General features: G+C 48.2%; 1 protein-coding gene and 1 non-coding gene across 2 annotated transcripts in view; one reads left to right on the forward strand and one right to left on the reverse strand.

Annotated features, from left to right (window-relative positions):
• Positions 1-4,536: 4,536 nt before the first annotated feature.
• B4GALNT2 (beta-1,4-N-acetyl-galactosaminyltransferase 2) overlaps positions 4,537-13,539 on the reverse strand; it is a 42,002-nt gene continuing 32,999 nt past the window's right edge. Inside the window, exons 8-12 of the mRNA XM_044248762.1 lie at positions 12,405-12,491; positions 9,429-9,616; positions 8,325-8,465; positions 5,516-5,735; positions 4,537-4,988 (exon numbers count right to left, since the gene is read on the reverse strand). Coding sequence (XP_044104697.1) covers positions 4,783-4,988; positions 5,516-5,735; positions 8,325-8,465; positions 9,429-9,616; positions 12,405-12,491 — 842 coding nt within the window. The 3' untranslated portion in view covers positions 4,537-4,782. The remainder of the gene's footprint in view (positions 4,989-5,515; positions 5,736-8,324; positions 8,466-9,428; positions 9,617-12,404; positions 12,492-13,539) is intronic.
• Positions 12,918-13,021, forward strand: LOC122908092. The gene has a single exon (XR_006384882.1). It is a non-coding gene; the product is annotated as a U6 spliceosomal RNA (small nuclear RNA).

The following is a 13,539-nucleotide window of genomic DNA, read 5'->3' on the forward strand; positions in this document are numbered from 1 at the left end:
AAACACTGGGGGCACCTGGGTTGGCTCAGTGGGTTAAAGCCTCTGCCTTCAGCTCAGGTCATGATCCCAGGGTCCTGGGATGGAGCCCCGCATTAGGCTCTCTGCTCAGCAGGGAGCCTGCTTCCCCCCCCCACCGCCTCCTCCTCCCCCTTACTTGTGATCTCTGTCTGTCAAATAAATAAATAAAATCTTAAAAAAAAAAAAAAGTAGAAACACTGTTCCGCACTTTGTTTTACTCACTTAGCACTGGATCTTGAAGATTGTTCCATAATAGAACAAAAATCTAATTAAATGTATTTTATTGAGATGTCATTTACATAAAGTAAGCACAAACCATTTCCCTGATAGCTAATGATGTTGAACCTCTTTTTTACATGCTCCCTAGCCATTTGGATGTCTTCTTTTCTAAGTGCTTCTTCAAGTATTTTGCCCATTTAGAACAACTGCCCTTATCTTATTGATTTATAGGAATTCTTTGTATATCTGGGATATGCATCCTTTTGCCAAATATTTGTATTACAGATCTTTTCTTTTCCCAGTCTGTAGCTTTTCTTTCTTTCTTTTTTTAACATTCTATTTATTTATTTGCCAGTGAGAACAGGATCACAAGCAGGGGGAGTGAGAGAGGGAAAGCAGGCTTCTTGCCCAGCGGGGAGTCTGATGCGGGGCTCGATCCCAGGACCATGGGAACATGACCCAAGCTGAAGGCAGATGCTTAACGACTGAACCACCCAGACGCCCCTTCTTTTCACTTTCTTAATAGTGTCCTTTGATTGGTAGAAGGCATTAGTTTAATTTCAACCAAATCAAATATATCCTTTTGTTTTCCTTTTATGAGTCATGCCTTCTGTGTCCTTGCATGCAGAGAGCTGGGATCCTTTGCCAAGCACACGGGATAGGAGAGGGACAGATTATTCAGTTACATAATTAAAACTTTGGTAATCTCTTGGTAAAATTTCAAGTGGGATAAGAGACATACATTTTGTATGGGAAACTTGTTTGAAGCCAGAGCAGGAAGGCTGAAGGGCATGAGGCCCGCTGGAGCATCTAGGCAAAGGATTAAGAAAAAGAAGAGCCGGGGCACTTGAGTGACCCAGAAAGTTAAGCCTCTCCCTTCATTCAGGTCATGATCTCAGAGTCCTGGGATCAAGCACTGCGTCTGGCTCCCAGCTTTGCGGAGAGCCTGCTTCTCCCTCTCCCTCTGTCTGCCACTCCCCCTGCTTGTGCCCTCTCTCTCTGTCAAATAAATAAATAAAATATTTAAAAATAAATTTTAGGGGCACCTGGGTGGCTCAGTGGGTTAAAGCCCCTGCCTTCGGCTCAGGTCATGATCCCAGGGTCCTGGGATGGAGCCCTGCGTCGGGCTCTCTGCTCAGCAGGGAGCTTGCTTCCCCCCTCCTCTCTGCGTGCCTCTCTGCCTACTTGTGATCTCTGTCTGTCAAATAAATAAATAAATAATCTTAAAAAAATAAATAAAAATAAATTTAAAAAAAAGAAAGAAAAAGAGTTGCATTCAGATATGACTCCTCTGTGAAAGTCATTCGATATGTGGTTGAGTGGGAGAGATGGGGTAGAGATAGCGACCAACTGGGAAACAGGTGATTCTGAAACTTGCTGGTATCCAGAACAACTATGTGCCTATCAAGACTCTAGAATATCAGGAATGAGAACTGGTAGGAAAAATCAGCGTGCTGGCATGTTAGTGATTTCCTGCAGTAGTCTTTAGGACGGTCCCATAAGGAAGACAAGCTTCAGGCTGAAGGTGCCCTGTTTGTTTTTTTGTGTTTTTTTTTTTTTTAAGATTTTATTTATTTATTTGACAGACAGAGATCACAAGTAGGCAGAGAGGCAGGCAGAGAGAGAGAGGGAAGCAGGCTCCCTGCTGAGCAGAGAGCCCAATGCGGGACTCGATCCCACGACTCTGAGATCATGACCTGAGCTGAAGGCAGCGGCTTAACCACTGAGCCACCCAGGCACCCCTGAAGGTGCCCTGTTTTAAAGCAGCTGTAATACATTTCTTTAAGAGTGGCTTGCAACCCTAACTTCCTGGAAGTCCTGTAATTTGGAGCCTTGCAGGTCCAGAAGAGCTTAATTGTCTACCCCAAGTGAAAGCACCAACAGAGACGGGAGACTTAGCAGGAGACCAGGTTAAGCAAAAGACCAGCCTATTTACATTGTGATGTTTTCATTATTTTCTGCACACAAAGTGGAAAAGCCTGGGAGCAAAGAGCCGATTACAGTCTCTTTGTCCTTCAGAGGAAGGTTTTGAACAGCCTCAAGGCAGAAGCCATTTAACTGAGTGCCAGAGGGTAAAGGAGACACCGAGGTGCATCCTGGGGTTACCAAAATGGGTTTCCCAGTCTCAAAGACTATGTCTAGGGAAGATTTCTGAAATTGGCTGGAAATGATGGAAAAACCTCTTAAGTTTTAAGGAATTGCTGACAAGATTTCATTAGCAATTCAATTCCCTTAAAAATCTCACTGATAACTTCCAGTGAGTTTTACCTCACGGCCATCCCTGGGCACGTGAAGGGCACTAACAGGAAGTGGGCAGATAAAGCTTTGACAGGCCACAGAAGGGTCACCCTTCCCCAGGACCACTCAGATGGGGATATGGACGATAATGGACAAGGTTACCCCTCCTTGAGAGAAGAACCTGGAACTGGGCTGAGCAAGGCACCCCTCCTCTTGCCAGGCTTGGAGTCCCTGATCTTCCTCATGATTTCAGCACACCTGTGGTCTGCCCCACGTCTTTACCCCACCTGACACTGTTCAACACAAGTTTAAACTTGGGTCAAGTCTCTGGTACTTGTAGGTAAAAGCATTCTAATAGATAACCTTTTCATAGCGGCTTATATATACTTTCTGTCTATGAAAAATCAAAAACAGGGGCACCTGGGTGGCACAGTTAAGCTTCTGACTCTTGGTTTCAGTTCAGGTCCTGATCTCAGGGTCGTGAGATCAAGCCCCACCTCCGGCTCTGCACTCAGCACGGAGTCTGCTTGAATTTCTTTGTCCATTTCCCTCTGCCCCTCTCCCACTCGTGTTCTCTGTCAAATAAATAAATAAATCCAGATAACTAACAGTTGGGGCAGGACCGTCCGGGGTGGAGGAGAGAATATCCAGAAGAAAGCTGATCCCGGTCCCATTTCCACTTTCGGCCACGTGAAACAGTCACACCCACACATGCCTGGTGGCCTGCAGGTCCCTCTTTGCTGAAAGTCACAGAAGCAGTTTTCCTTTCCTGAGCAGGGAATGTGGAATGAACCGGTGGAGGGGAGATAGTGAGAGCAGACTCGAGCTCCCCCTGGAGGCCTGTACAATGATTTACACCAACTTGTCCTGAAATTTGGGGTTTGGCCAAAGTCTCAGGAAGGATGACTTCACTGTCCTTTATTGTCACTTTCCTGTAAGGGATACTTCACTGTCCTGCAGTGTCCTGGAAGGAAACCTCTGTCGTCGGTCTGGTCCGGGCTGCTGGGTTTGTGTCTGAAATGCAAGACTGGAGGGAGGTCCGTGTGGCTCTTATCGTCTGTTTCCTGATTTTTGCTTCCCAAACCACCCAAGGAGAAAACTTTTTAGTTACGCTTTTCTGTTTTGAAAACAGGCAAACACACAGAATGGTCGTATTATTCGGAACACTGTGGTTATAAGTAACAGGAGCCAACTCAAATTAGGTTAAGCAAAAAGGAAGAATTATAAGGGTATAGTGTTTCACAAAATCCCAGGGCAGGACTGTAGCCAGACCTCAGGAAAGAACCAGAAGGCTGTTAGGAGGCTCTTGTTTCAGCTCCTCTTTGTGCATATGTTGCTTTTTTCTTTTCCTTTTTTTTTTTTTTTTTTTTCTTGGCTGAAGGCTGGCTGTCTCAGCTCCTGTCACATGGTGCAAGGGACACGTCGTCAGCTCCTGAGTGTGACGTCTGAAGTCCAGCCATCCACAGAGACTTGCTTTGCAGACCCAATTCAAAAAAATTTTTTCCAAGATTTTATTTATTTGTTTGACAGAGAGACACAGTGAGAGAGGAAACACAAGCAGGGGGAGTGGGAGAGGGAGAAGCAGGCTTCTAGCTGAGCAGGGAGCCCGATATGGGGCTCGATCCCAGGACCCTGGGATCATGACCTGAGCCGAAGGCAGAGGCTTTAACCCACTGAGCCACCCAGGTGCCCCAGAGAGGATATTTCTGAGTACAATTATCATTTCTCCCAAATAACCCTCAAAAACCCCAAAGCCATTCCTAAGGAATGACTACGGAAGCCAACCCATACTCTACTCTTTTGCAGGAGATCCAACGGGATGTGCAGGTGTTCCATAAACGGTACGGCATCATACAAATAACGATTGTTATTGATGGGCTTCTGTCGCCCTTCTCGGGGACTGGTCTGTTTCTTTTTTATTTTTTTTAATTTCTTTTTTAAAGATTTTATTTATTTGACAGAGAGAGAGAAATCACAAGTAGGCAGAGAGGCAGGCAGAGAGACAGAGGGGAGGAAGCAGGCTCCCTGCGGAGCAGAGAGCCCGAGGCACGAGGCAGGATCCCAGGATCCTGGGATCATGACCTGAGCCGAAAAGGCAGAGGCTTTAACCCACTGAGCCACCCAGGCACCCTGGAACTATTCCATTTCTAAAGAACCTCTGATGGGTATTTGTAGTAACTGAGCCCCACCCCCTGCCCCACCCACTAGCTTGTCCTCCTTTGTCTCTTCAGGTGGCCCACCCCCAGTTCCACTGTCTTAGGTACCCAACCCCGGTAAGCCTAGAGCTTTTCTGATGCCCAGGCGCCTTCATGAAGAGCACAGGAGATGGTTCTTGAAGTAGTGGAGTGCCAGCTTGAACTGGACCTGTTCCTTGGTGTTGGTCCGGAATGCGCTGTAGGTCTTCTCCAGTGCAGCCAGCTCTGGGTCGGTCACCGGAGACCGGGCCTGGTGACCTATGATCACTTCCGGACATGACCCCACGAGCAAGCTCCCGAGCCCGTCGATAAAGAACTCTGCCAAGAGAGGGAGAGCGTAAGCTTCAGCCAGAGACCCCGGGGCCATATTCCAGGTCTAGGGGAGAGGCAGGTGGGGAAGGGTGCGGTGTGTACCCATGGGGGAAGTTGAGCGTCAGGCAAAGCCCCCTGCCCAGGCTGATGAGTTGGAAGGAAGTAAGTAAGCACATTTCTCTAAGGTGTGGCCAGAGAGGCAGAGAGACCCAGAATAGCAAACTCTAGAACTGAAGGAATCAGAGGGGAGTGAGGGAGGGGACAGAGCTACAGGGGAAGCAAGCAGCAGATAGGAGATAAGAAATCACGGAAGATCTGTGCTTTTCTACATGTGAGCCCCAGCACAACAGGGGAACAGCACAGAGGAAGGAGGGAGGGAAGAAGAAAGACCCTGAGCTCCCTTGTTGAGGGAAAGGGAGACGAGTCCACTGTTGCCGGCAACGACCACGATCAGTGACTCGTGGTTCCTGGAAAGGACAAACTCCTGAGGTTAGTCCACGGGCCAGCACCTTCCCCACTCAGCTTGTCCCCACCTGAGTGAGCCACCCGCTGTAGGCGGGGGTCGAAGCCAACTCTCTGGAGTCGCTCCGTGTGGGCCAGGAAGAAGTTGACAACGCCACTGGTCACCACACAGCGGGGGAAACCATCCAGGGGTCTGAAAGAGCCTGGCCTCCGGTGAAGACAGTCCCCATTCTGACTCTTCTCCAGCAACAGCTTAAACTGGAACACATTTCCAAGTACACTGCCACCTACCTAACCGGTGGGCAGAGAAACGCATGTTAGAGCACATAGAATTGAGATCCACGTTGCCTCTGCCAGGAAGCCTTCCTGGACTGAACCTGAGTTACAACAAGAATCACACCTGTTCTGTATCTACTCTCCATACCAGTCCTTGGGTACTCTCTTGTTGCTGTTGCAGCCACCATCTTCCAAACACCATGGCTGGGTCTCTTGATCTTTTCATCCTGCTCACAGCAGAAAATCTCCTTGGTAGGAGCAGAAAGCGCCAAGTCCAAAGGGCACACGACTCTGCTCCACTCACCCAACAGCAAGTTCACTTTTTCCAGAAGGTAGGTCACTCCCTTCCATGAGGAGGAGCAGTGTTTGCGTGCAGACAAGCAGCAGCCTGCATGCACACGGGTCCTTTTGTGGAGTCCCCATGGCCGGGCTTCTTGCAACAAGCCATGTGCCGTGTGTCTCAAGCTTGCCTTCCTCCCACTCCTCTGCTCCTGGCTCTCCTCCCTGAGCTGTCTGTCCACGCACTCACGGAAGATCTGTGCATTTCTACATGTGAGCCCCAGCACAACAGGATGAGTCCTGAACCTTCATAATCCTCTAAGGTGGCTCTTAGTCCCCCCGTCACTAGTTCCTTCCTTCTTTCTTTAGCAAAGAGACCCTCCGAGTTGTTAAGTGGACTAAATGAAGAGAGCCAGCTATACCAGGAAAGACGGACTCTTTCCCATTTTCCATGTGAGGTCTGACCATGTGTCTAAGTCCTGGCTGAAGGGATGTGAATTAGAAGGGATGTCTGCAACTTCTCGCACATTCTACAAAGACAAATGCTTGTCCTTCATGTTCTCTCCCTCTTTCTTCTGGCCACGCAGCCGAGGACTATGAGGACGGCGTAGCACTAAGGGAAGGAGGCTGGTCCAGGAGGATCCTGGAAGCAAAGTCAAGGGCCAGCTTGGATTTTCACACGACGGGAGTTCTGCTTTCTACCCCACTGATGTACTGTGATCTGTTCTCTGGAAGAGTAGCTAGGAGATACCCTGGTCTTTTCTTTTTGTATGTTTTTTTTTAAGGTTTTATTTGACAGAGACAGTGAGAAAGGGAACACAAGCAGGGGGAGTGGGAGAGGGAAAAGTAGGCTTCCCGCTGAGCAAGGAGCCCAGTGTGGGGCTCAATGCAGGGTTCGATCCCAGGACCCTGGGATCACAACCTGAGCCAAAGGCAGACTTTTAACGATTGAGCCACCCAGGCACCCCTAGCCAGGAGATATCTTAGTCAATACAGATGCCTTGGGGACTGTCCTCCTGGAAGAGAGAACTATGATCTCAATGCCACTGATTTTCTTATCTATTTCCTGTTTTTCTTTTCTTTTTTTTTTTTTTTAGAAACAGCTTTTATTGAGCTATCTTTAACACATTAAAATTGTACATATATTTTTAATCCTACATATTTAAGGTGTAGGGCTTGATGTTTTGATATGTGTAGACATTGTGAAACCACCGCAATCAAGCTAATTACCATATCCATCACCTGCATTGTAACCATTGTGCCCTTGGCCAGAAGACTGAAGATCTGTTCTCTTCACAGATTTCAAGAATACAATACACTATTATTAACTGTAGCTGCCTTTTTCTTTTCTATGTAGCAAATGACTTTGGATGTTCTCATTCTTTTCTTCTTTTTTAAATGTCATGAGGGCTATGTGTGCTTTTTAGAACTTTGTACCATTTGCATATAAGGGCCTATTCAGCCAGAGCAGCCCCACCCCGGGGGAATTGCCATTTTGCTGTAAAGCTTAAATTGACCCTGCGCCCCACCCCCAGGGGAACTTATTTAAAAGCAAGTCCGGGAAACCAGTCCCAGGTAACAAAGTCCAAATACAAGGGTGGGTCAGGCCCGGTGGAGGTATTCAGTCAGTGGGGGGGCATACTGTCTCCCAGCTACCAAGGAGTATGGGCCCCCGCCCTTTGGGAGCTTTTTGGCACCAATGCTAACCAAGGTGTGATAGGCTGGTTCAAGTGTCTACTAGGGTAAATTGTAATTCAGTTGGTCACCTAGCATCGCTGTGGAGTTTCCTGTGTGTGTTACAATCTCATTGGCCACCTGTGTGTGGCCAGGCCCAACCACATGGCCTTTGCTCTATAAAAGTTAGTCTGGAAAGCAGGGAGGGGTCGTCCTCTCTGGGGGGCGGCCCAACCAGTCTGTTTGATGGTTGGTATGATTCCTGATGCTTGGCGTGAAATAAAGCTTTGCTTGACCTTCGCTTTGTATCAGTCTCGCTCCTTTAATCACGGACCCATTATTGGGGTACCCAATTTGGGGGGACCCAACATGCATTTTTTTTTTTTTACATCAACACAGCATTTTAAAGACAGAACGAGGGTTAATATGGGTGGGGGGATGTAATTTGCCCAGAGAAAAGAAAATTTGGAGGTAGAAGCCGAAACCACACAGCTCCGGATTCCCACCAAGCTTATTCCTCTCCTGCCCCAGCCCCTCTCCCCGCCCTTCCCCGACTTCTCCTTTCCTCCCCTCTCCCCCTCCTCTTCCCCTTCCCTCTCCTGGCCAGCTGTACAGGTTGCAACTGGGGTGAAACTGGCCACTCTCCCTTACCACGTCCAATTCTGTTTTCTCGAGGACATCCACCAGCACCTCAATCTTGGTGTCGTTGTTGAAGAGGAAATCGTCGTCCACCCAGAGAACGTATTTGGTGGTGACCTGAGAGATGGCCAGGTTCCTACCAGCAAACCAACCCTGCGGGTGTAATGAGGTCAGATCAGCGGTTGCCATCCCCTGCCACATTTTAGAATCACCTGGGAGCTTTCTAGAGGGGGGGCGCCTGGGTGGCTCAGTGGGTTAAGCCTCTGCCTTCAGCTCAGGTCATGATCTAAGGGTCCTGGGATCGAGCCCCACATTGGGCTCTCTGCTCATCAGGGAGCCTGCTTCCCCCTCTCTTCTCTGCCTGCCTCTCTGCCTACTTGTGAGCTCTCTCTCTCTTCTCTCTGTCAAATAAATAAAATCTTTAAAGAAAAAAATAAAATAAATTCCCCACCGCCAGGCTGCACCGCAAACAGCAGTTGAAAACCACTGAGTTCAAGGGAGCTCGTGTCTCAGAGACACAGGAGGAACGACAGTGACTCCCTAAATCAAAGGCTGAGGCGGGGAAGGGCTAGGACGTTCTCCCTTGGTCCTAGGACCAGTGTGGAAGGATGGAAGTCCTTTTTCACCCGAGTCTCTGTGGCTCTCCTTCCATTTCCCCTGATGGTGCCTGGAAGGTGATGGAGGGTGGGGAGCTACAGTTTGTATCATATCCATTTCCTTGTGTGTCCTGGAGAAAGGAGGGTGTGTGTTCCAGGGGGGAGAAAGAGAGAGAGAGCAAGCAAGCCTCTAGCCTGGGAGGAATCCTAGGGATCACAAGTTTCTCTGCATGTGAGGAATCCCTAGAATGTCAGATACTTCAAGTCATGTAGAAGGACCTCAATTAATGTCCATACCAAAGACAGATTAACAACTTCACCCATGCAAAAACATGAGGGTGGTCCGATTTCCCTGTGAACTTGGAGTCGGCGAAGGGACACAGAGGAAAGTCGCATCCCCTCTGCTCTGGCATCATGCCGTCCTGGGAAAGCCACTCAAGCATCCCCATCCGGGGCGGAACCTGACTCCAGGGCCCTCTTTCTGGGGACCCAGACACCTCCCCATGTGGGCGGGACGTACCTTCCCGAAGGGCATCTGGTAATACTCCACATGGTTGTCATTAATCTTCAGGGGCTCCTTGCTGTCATCGGCCACGATCACTGTCAAGTCTGGGTAGTACTCACGAAGGCTCCGGAGCATGGTCATGAGCTTGTGGGGACGGAGGAAGGTTTTGGTGGCAATGGTCACCAGGTCTCTGAGCTTCCTCTCTGGGTGAGAAAGGGTGGGGTATCAGAGCGCTGCCTTTTGGGAAGCCTCACTGACTTGACTTGAGCTGTTCTGGTGATTTCTTTATGCCACACCCTTGTGCTCCTCGTATACAGCACTTGGTAAGAGTTTGTTAGTCGGAGCAGAAAATAAATGTATTTAAAACACAGCCAGCATGTTGAAATTGCATGTGTCTTCTAGAATTTCTTTCCCTGGTTCTGTTGGCTTGACTGTGCCACCTCCTGCCATCAGTGTGAATGCTCTGTCTTACCGAAACTATTTGGATCCTGCTGTCGTGTTAATACTAGGAATCGAGGGACGCCTGGGTGGCTCAGTTGGTTGGACGACTGCCTTCGGCTCAGGTCATGATCCCGGAGTCCCGGGATCGAGTCCCGCATCGGGCTCTCAGCTCCACGGGAGTCTGCTTCTCTCTCTGACCTCCTCGCTCATGCTCTCTCTCACTGTCTCTCTCTCAAATAAATAAATAAAATCTTTAAAAAAAAAAAATACTAGGAATCGAGATGCACAGAGCTCTGCCCATTAAGGGGTTCAAGATCAGGGTCGGGGGAGGGGAGAAAAGCTCTAAAGGACTTGAGACCTACACCCCATCATCAGCTGCACTCCTAGAGAGAAGCACACTTAGTCTCCCTGCTCAGGAAGACATCAGTGGAAGTAGGTCTACTTGGAGAGTGGAAGGTCTGGACCAGACGGTCCAGCTCAAGGCATGTGATCAATATAAAAATTTGGAAAAGGAAAAGCTATTCTGCAGAAAAGGCTTCATATGAATCAGCTGGAGCTGTGGTGTGTTTTTGGGGTTTAGTCACCAAACGTGGAGGCACGCCCGCTGACCGAGGCTATGGGATATCTGGGAGGGGTGGGCTCTGTTGGAGTTAATGCCGGCCGAAAGTCACAATCCTACCAGTGGCTTGTGGGCGAGTGCTCCAGAACACCACTGCAGAGCTCCTTCTCAGAATGACAGAAGTCAGACGTCCTTCCAGAATCCTCTTTTTAATACCTGTTGTACCATTATAGCAGCTCCCCCGGGGGGCTGAGGGCATGAGGGAAAAATGACCGGTGGGAAGAGTCAAGTAAATTGTGTTCAAGGGCACGCCAAGTGAATTATGTCCTCCCTTTTCTTGGGCCACGTGCCAAGTTGGGTTCTTTTGTTCCAGTAAAGAGAGAACCAGGAGCGTGAATTACTAGAGGATGTAGTCAAGATTAGGGGGCTCCTGGCTAAGTTGGTCGTGTAGCTTTCTGTTTGAGAGTCTCTATTTTTTCCAAATATACAGCAACAATAAAAATACAAAGATAGAACGATGCACAAAAATGTACATTACTTCCAAGGAATAAAAATAAAGATCAGTGAGCAGAGCTGGGACCTCCTGCATTCTGGGATCAGAAGTAACAGAGGAGGCTGATTCTGAAGGGTAATGGAATTAAGATATCTCACGGGATGTGTGGGTCCAGAACCAGGCTTTTTGCTCGAAGTCATGGACTAGAGCTAGGTGGCACACCCTCCACCCCTCACCACTACCTGCCAGGCAAGGAACCCCAGAACAGCCATCACCCCTGCACACACCTCCAGGTGCAAACAGAAATGACATCACTTCACAGCCATGACCTGTGCCAAGCCATCCTCAGGCTCAGCAACGGGCTCTTTCATAACTCCGATATCACCATGAGACAGGAATCCCGAGCCTCCAGGATCAGAAAGTAGACCAGAAGGCTGAGGAGACAGGGATCAGATCCAAGGCTAAAGCTGTGAGACGGGAAGGAGCCAGGAGAGAGAAAGGGAAGAGAAGAAAACAAACAAGCACAGCCTCCTACTCACGATGAGCTCACCCACAAAAATTACAGAGCACTTAAAGGAAATTAGCATGAACGACAGCCAATGAATCTCCCGTATACAGATGTACCCACTCCAGACAGACAGAAAATAACAGAGAACTCCAAAACTGATTTAAAATAAGAATGTTCAAGCAATGGCATATATATCTTCTTCCCCCCTCTTCCTTTTTACGGAAACAACAGCTTCCTCTTCCCTCTCTCATTTTGTATCAGTATTAAAAAAAAGGCTTCCAGGCTTCCTCTGTTTTCTCCTCCCTCCTTCTGAATGCCTCTGCACAGAATTTCATCTTTTTATCTTCCTTTATCAATACAGTTGTCTCATGTGACTTCTTGAATCATCATCTCTGCACCCTTTATTTGGAAAGCTACCTTTCTCACAGATACTCCAGGGTATCTGTTTCTGGGTTTCCTTTTTTTTTTTTTTATTTTTTTTATTTTTTAAAGATTTTATTTATTTATTTGACAGAGAGAGATTACAAGTAGACAGAGAGGCAGGCAGAGAGAGAGAGAGGGAAGCAGGCTCCCTGCTGAGCAGAGAGCCCGATGCGGGACTCGATCCCAGGACCCCGAGATCATGACCTGAGCCGAAGGCAGCGGCTTAACCCACTGAGCCACCCAGGCGCCCCTGTTTCTGGGTTTCCAATTCAACCCCAACGATATTATCTAGCCATGGTCCAATACCACTCTGTGTTTATTACTATTACTTATTAAGATGTTATAATTGTTGGTTTTTTTTTCCAGAATAAGCACAACCACATAATAAGTTAAATACAATTAAGCAACATGAGAATATTAGAATTTTTTTCTCATTTATCAGGAATCATACCAGAGTGGTTATTTTCATCAACTCTCCTCCTTGGCCTCAAGAGCTGATCTCTTCTGAGTTTCACCAACTAGCTCGACAAGACCCCACCCTGCACCCCCCAGGAGCCAGGGCCTTACCTGGTCCGGGGTCGTATAACTTGGGGATGACAGGATAGCGGATGGTCACTGGAAACTTGACCACCGAGGACTCGGACTCCAGACTCACTGGAGGGAGAAATAAGGTCAAGGAGGGCAGCACGGAGTCTAGGTCACTCTCCACACTGCCCCAGGTAGACGATCTGCAGCACGGGAGTGAAGGTTCAGGAAAGAAATGTCCTGCTTGGAATGAGACCCCACTAAGTTGACAGCATTCTGGCTCCCGACTTATTGTGTGTCCCTGGGGTAACTGGCTGGGTGCTTTTTTTTTAATTAAATAATCTCCATGCCCAACGTGAGATTTGAACTCACAACACTGAGAACAAGAGTTGCCTGCTGACTCTTGACTGAGGCATCAGGTGCCTCCTGCTGAATGCCCCTTAATTCGCATTTCTTCCACTGTGAGAGTCTGGTGGGGTAGAGTAAGCTTCAAATCAGAGGGCCTGGAATAAGTTTTACTTTGCCATTTATTATCTGAACTACTTGGGTAAATCAGTGCTTGCTTCGGCAGCACAAATACTCAAATTGGAAAGATACAGAGATCACCATGGCCCCTGAGCAGGGATTCCACACAAATTCGAAATGCCTTGGGTAAATCACTTACTCTCCTTCTCCAGCTACAAAACCAGGATACCACCACCCGCCCTGTTTTATCTCACAGGGTCATTTGGTGAAGGGAGATGTTTGGGAATCTGTAGGTAGAGAGGGTGCTCTCTTTAGTTCATTGGTCATGCATAATCTATCCTGTGTTTCATTTTTCTGCTGGTGTCCTGGGAATGCATCCTAGGTAGCTAGTCAAAAGAGAAAAGAATGACTTTAATTCCCCACATCCCTCTTTTTCTGTTAATGCCCAGGACGAGATATTGATGCGCAGACTGGGTCCCTCCTCTCTCACAGCTGAAGTCTTCAGCTCTGAGAGCTACGGATAATGGGGAACAGAGCCAGCTGGTTTCCAGGTGCAGAGCACAAAGGATCTGCCCTCATAGGGAAATGCATTTTCTTCTAGTCACGCTATAGGGTCAGTGGCAGCATGGGAGTAATGTTGGGGACGGTAATTGAGAAGTTGGATGTCTACAGTTGGAAACAAGAGTAAGTGAAGAATCCTAAATGCTGGCAG

This window comes from Neovison vison, chromosome 5, assembly GCF_020171115.1.
Source record: "Neovison vison isolate M4711 chromosome 5, ASM_NN_V1, whole genome shotgun sequence".
In the NCBI taxonomy this organism is placed as follows: domain Eukaryota; kingdom Metazoa; phylum Chordata; class Mammalia; order Carnivora; family Mustelidae; genus Neogale; species Neogale vison.